The 5,782-nt window shown below is 43.5% G+C and overlaps 1 protein-coding gene across 1 annotated transcript; it reads left to right on the top strand.

Annotated features, from left to right (window-relative positions):
• Nucleotides 1-1,901, top strand: LOC127813448 (glycosyl hydrolase 5 family protein-like). The gene is made up of 3 exons (XM_052354409.1): nt 1-588; nt 710-1,292; nt 1,462-1,901. Exons 1-3 carry the CDS (start codon nt 1-3, stop codon nt 1,899-1,901), a joined length of 1,611 nt encoding a protein of 536 aa, XP_052210369.1.
• The last annotated feature ends 3,881 nt before the right edge of the window (nt 1,902-5,782 follow it).

The following is a 5,782-nucleotide window of genomic DNA, read 5'->3' as shown; positions in this document are numbered from 1 at the left end:
ATGAGGCATCCGCAATTGACCGTCTTCTTCCTGATCACTCTGTTCTTCAGTCGGCCAGTTAATGTTAGTTCCGATTCGCTGCCCCTGTCAACGCAATCAAGATGGGTGGTTTCTTCATCCGGGGATCGTATCAAGTTGAGATGCGTGAACTGGTCAGGCCATTTACATGGCATGGTGGTCGAGGGGATTCACAAGCAGCCAGTGAAGGACATTGCGGCTAGGGTTGCTTCATTAGGGTTTAACTGTGTTCGGCTCACTTGGGCCACCTATATGTTCACAAGGGGCCACCATACCAATCTAACTGTGGCTCAGTCCCTCGAGAGATGGAACTTAACCGATGCCAAGGCCGGGGTGTACAAGCACAACCCTCATGTTCTAGGCCTCAACCTCCTCGAGGCTCAGAAAGCTGTAATCGACGAGCTTGCAGCACATGATGTCATGGTGGTGCTAGACAACCATGTTAGCTTACCCAAGTGGTGCTGTGCCGACAAAGATGGCAACGGGTTCTTCGGAGACAAGTACTTCAATCCCCATGAATGGTTGAAAGGCTTAGCAACCGTAGCTAGGCTATACAAAGGCAATCCTGGGGTGGGTGAATTTTTTTTTGAACCCTGATATATACTTTATTTGAAAACACTCTTGCTGATAATATATATATATACATAACCGAGTTATAAAGGCCTGATATATATGTTGTTGTCGTTTACAGGTGATTGCGATGAGCATGAGAAACGAGCTAAGAGGGCCGCGCCAGAACCGGAGAGGTTGGTACAAGTACATAAAGAAAGGTGCAGAAATCATTCACAGGACAAACCCAGATGTCCTGGTGATTGTCTCAGGCTTGTCTTATGATACATCTCTAAGGTTCCTAAAGCAAAAGCCCCTTAAATTGAACATAGGCAAGAAGCTGGTCTACGAGGGTCATTGGTACCCATTTGTTGACCCAACTGAGAAGTGGCTGTACCAGCCGAACGAGTTCTGCGGCAATGCCACCAGGCTGTTTATTGATAAAATTGGGTTTCTGCAAATACAGTTTCCATTTTTTCTGAGTGAATTTGGCATGAATATGAAGGATGTAGAAGAGAAACAAGATAGGTATATGAGCTGCTTGCTGGCCCATGTGGCTGAGCAAGATCTTGAGTGGGCTTTGTGGAGTCTGCAAGGAAGCTACATTCTTAGAGAAGGCAAGGTTGGGATGGAGGAATCCTTCGGAATGTTGACAGCCAATTGGGACCATGTTCGAAGCTCAGAGATGCAGTCAAGGTTGCAGCTTATTCAACAAATGAACCGGGGTATGTTGACAGCCAATTTGAGTTGTTCTTATCCAATATTAAGTGGATAATTTAGGGATAAATATCCATAAATTATCTCAAATTGGATTGAATATCGGAACTTTATCTCTATCATATTGTACCCTAAAAGATATGTGATTCTTCCATATTTATATCAATTTGGTTGCAGATCCGAAAGCACGTCATCGAAGCTACAACATCCTATTCCATCCAAAAACCGGGCAGTGCGCGGAGGTTGTCGAGGATGGAATTTACCTGAGAGATTGCAAGAGCTGGGCGAAGTGGAACCACCTCAAAGGCGGTCCGATCAGCTTAATGGGCGGCGACAGGAGGTGCCTGGCGGCGGTCGGAGAAGGGCTGCCGGCGATCGTGACGAGTAATTGCTCGAGTAACTGGAACATGGTTTCTGGGTCGAAGCTTCATATAGCCAGCAGAGACGAACATGGAAGATATCTGTGTTTGGATTGGGATTCTTCCGGCGCCTCTGGCTCTTCAAGAATCCTCACCAACAAGTGTCTTTGCTTGGGATCTGATCTTCAAGATGTTCCTCGCTGCGAGGATGATCCCCAGAGACAGTGGTTCAAGATGATCCCATCCAATCATAAATGAAAATAAATACCAACAAGATTAGAGTTTAGAGTTTCGAGTTTCGATTTGAAGATTGTGTCATAAATTGTCGATGTTCCGCCAACTCCTTCTGCGTCGCGGTCTTTGTCCATCAAGCTCTACTTGCGTCACTATTTCTGTCTCTGTCGAGCTTTGTCTCAGTCCAAATCAGTCCCTTTAGGTTGTCATCTCCGTCTTTCTCCATCTCTGTCCATCGAGCTCCACCTACATTGCCATCTCTATCCATCTCCGCCCAGATTAGTCTATGTGTGAGACGTCGCCTCAGCCTCTCACCATCACCGTCTCCCTCGCCTCTCGTCGGGCACCATTTGCCATTTGGTCCTTTGTCCAACTCTCTCCCCCCTCTCTCTCTCTTTGTTTTTTTAATAATATTTTTTAGATTACAGCTAAATAACAAAAAAATACATATAAAAAACACATTTTAAAAAATTATTTTCTAAAAAACAAACGGAGGTTAAATATATTATTTCCCATAAACAAAAGCCACAAGGAGTATTTATTAATGCTGAAAGAGGCACGGATATGTCACGTGAGAGAGGGTCCCGCTAAAATACTTCACAACAGCCGGACCCCAGATTCGTACCCCACATCCTACGGTCGCTACCTCTCCATCATTACCCTTCATCTCCTTGCCCTTGGGATGCGAGCCCACCCCCAGTTGATTGATCCCAACGGGTGTAATGATTTAGTCAGGGGAATTCAATCTGAAGGTCAAATCTTTTTATAACGCCCCCGCTACTTATATGTAGAGATGGAAAATAGGCCGGGTCGCCCAACTCGGCCCGTCTCCTTCACGGGCCAAATTCGGCCTGGCTCGACCCGTCTATTTCTCATCTCTACTTATCTGCATGGTTGCCACCTAGCACAATGTGATAATAGCTTTTAGGTAAAATTATCATCCGCACTGAAAAAATAAAAGGCAAAATAGACTAATATACCTTAAATTTATGATTAATTTTAAATTTTATTTAGTTTTGATTTTTATTTTAATTTAGCCGTCGAACTTTCACTTTTATTTTAATTTTATCATTGATCTAGCAAGCGTGTGCCCTACCTTACATAACGGTTGTTATGATATGCTAACGTGTTCAATAATGGATACATTAACAAAACGACGTTGTCTAACCAACCATGGCCAAAGCTGTCGCTAGCGAGCATGGGTCAACATCGACATTATCGACTAAGGCTAGAAATCAGCCATAGCTGGAAATCGACCATGCCCATGGGCTTTGTTATCTTCTCTGTTGTGGGTCACAGTCACGATTTTCGTGTCCAGCTAGCAGTGGGACTCGCACACTGTAGACGAGATTGCCTTCTTCTCATGGGTTCACCACGGAGATGATGAAGACCAAAGGAAATTGATAGAGATGGTTTCGTCGGTCAACATGGGGTGATATGGAAGTCATGGATCTGTCCATGGCAATGGGCGACGTTTCGGTGATGGTGGACATTGCGTCGTCATGATCGTGGCCGTCGTGTCATCGGCCATGGCGTCATCCTCTCAATCGATTGAATTGTTTGACCTCTGGTCTTCTCCCCTCCTTCTTCTTGTTCCGATCGACAACCTCTATAGCTATTGTTAATGAGAGCAAGCTAGTGGCTAGAGCCACCAGCAATGATGGTAAGGAAGATAGAGTGGTCAACAACGATTAGATGAAGAGAGAGGTAAAAGGAGGTGGTCGACGGCAACGAAGGAGGAAGACGTCGGTGACGGCACATGGATGAAGCAAACCCTAAGTGATTTTGGGGAAAAAGGTGGGTTAACCCATTAAGTTATTGGGTCGACCTATTGGGTCAGATCTGGACCGATTTGACTCGATCCATTTATAAATCCATGAACGAATCTGGATTAGCAAATCCGTGATAGAACCCAAAAATGGTGCCATTTTGCTGACGTGTCCAATAATACACATCAACATGCCACATCAGTTGCCACATAAGTTGGGACAGATACTTACTAGATCAAGAATAAAATTAAAACAAAAGTGAAAGTTCGATGACCAAATTAAAGCAAATGTCAAAATTGAATAAAATTAAAAATTGATCATAAGTTTAAGATATATTAGTCTATTCGTCCAAAATAAAAATATTTTTTACATTTTAAAAACGTAAAATTATCTTCTAAATTTAGAGTCAATATAAAGATTTTTTACTATATTAATAAGAAAAAAATATAGTTAGAATTAAAAAATTAAAATTAATAAATTTGTAATTGTGAGAAAGTGTTCGTGTTTAATTTTTAGTTTTTGAGAAATTTATAAAATAAAAGAGAAATAGAGGTATAGGGTGTCTCCCCAATGCTTAAATCAATCTTTGTGGAAAACTATATAAGTTTAAGAGAAATATGATTTGAATAGCGTTCTAGTCATATATCAATCAAATAAATCTTTATTTATAGAAATTGTCGACGTATGGATTTGTTCGACCGTGATTCGTTTGCCTCGCTCTGAAAAATGGACACGAAAGGGAAGAAAAGAAGACGCACCAGGAAAATTTGTGTGGTTCGGTGAGTGTTTCTAGCAGCCGACCCCCGCAAACACTTCGACGCTCAAGTAAGTGAGTAAGGAAAAATTGTGTATCAGTAAACTAGTAGGGAAAGCATACATTAGCTCTAAAGAGAACCTGCTCATATAGGAGGAGGAGATGTCCTCTCCGTTTGCGTCGTGCTTTTGCAAATGATGGGACTGAATATTAGCACCGGCAGGGGTCTCCAGGTGGCAACATGGTGTTGACGGGACCCTCATTAATGTGGATGGAGGCGGGCATGCGGATACCTAGTAGAGGCTGCAATGATATTGCTACAGGTTAGTATAGGGTTAGGATGAGATTGACATGGGCCAAGAAAGAGGTCGGATTGGGCCAAGACTGTCCAGCCAGAATAACGCCTAACCCACGACTATTCTCTGGTTATTCCGTGGTCTTCTTGCGTATGCAAGTTGAATGGTCGGTCTATGAGCTGCATGCGTTGCTAGGAGCTCGCTTGGTTCCGTGATCTGCGAGCTGAATGCATCGCTAGGAGCTTGCATGATTTCGCGGCCTAAGCTCGGAGTAGGTGTCGTGCGACTTGGATCTGACGACCTCGGCCTTCGGCCTATTTGGGCTTCAAGAGATTGTGCCGGCTTGCTGGATCGAGTCCAACCCGCTTCATCTGATCAGAAAATACATATAACATTAGCCCTCCCAGCTCTTAGTGCGACCTGCTGACTAAGAGCTAATGCATACTAGTTGAAGCGGGCTATGCGATCTGTCGATCTGTCTTTTGCCCAATCACTTCAAATCATGCCATCTTGTGCTACACGTCCAGCAGATCACGGAATATAATCATTTGGGCAAGCAAAAGTAGATCCTGACTAACATAACATGATTCTGACTTGCGTCGCCAAGCTATATGTCCAAGTAGATCGTGGTGTGATCTTAGCTAACATACTATGGTTTTTACTTGCGTCGCCAAACTATATGTCCAGGTAGATCGTGGTGCGATCTCAACTAACATACCATGGCTCTGTTAAGCGTTGATCTGCATCGCCAAGTTATATGTCCAGGTAGATCGTGGTGCAATCTCAACTAACATATCATGGCTTTTACTTGTGTCGCCAAGCTATATGTCCAAGTAGATCATGGTGCAATCTCAGCTAACATACCATGGCTCTGTCGAGAGTTGATCTGCATCATCAAGTTATATGTCCAAATAGATTGTGGTGCGATCTCAACTAACATACCATGGCTTTTATTTGGTTTTAACGAGTTAAGAGGGAACACCCAGGTAGGTCACAGACCATGACTTGAGTAAAGATGACATGACCCCAGCTAGTGAACCCTTAGCTTGAAATCTTTAATGGAAGTGGTTACTCAGTAGGTGCCAA

Source organism: Diospyros lotus, chromosome 11, assembly GCF_014633365.1.
Source record: "Diospyros lotus cultivar Yz01 chromosome 11, ASM1463336v1, whole genome shotgun sequence".
Classification (NCBI taxonomy): Eukaryota; Viridiplantae; Streptophyta; class Magnoliopsida; order Ericales; family Ebenaceae; genus Diospyros; species Diospyros lotus.
This window is presented reverse-complemented; position numbering and strand designations above follow the sequence as displayed.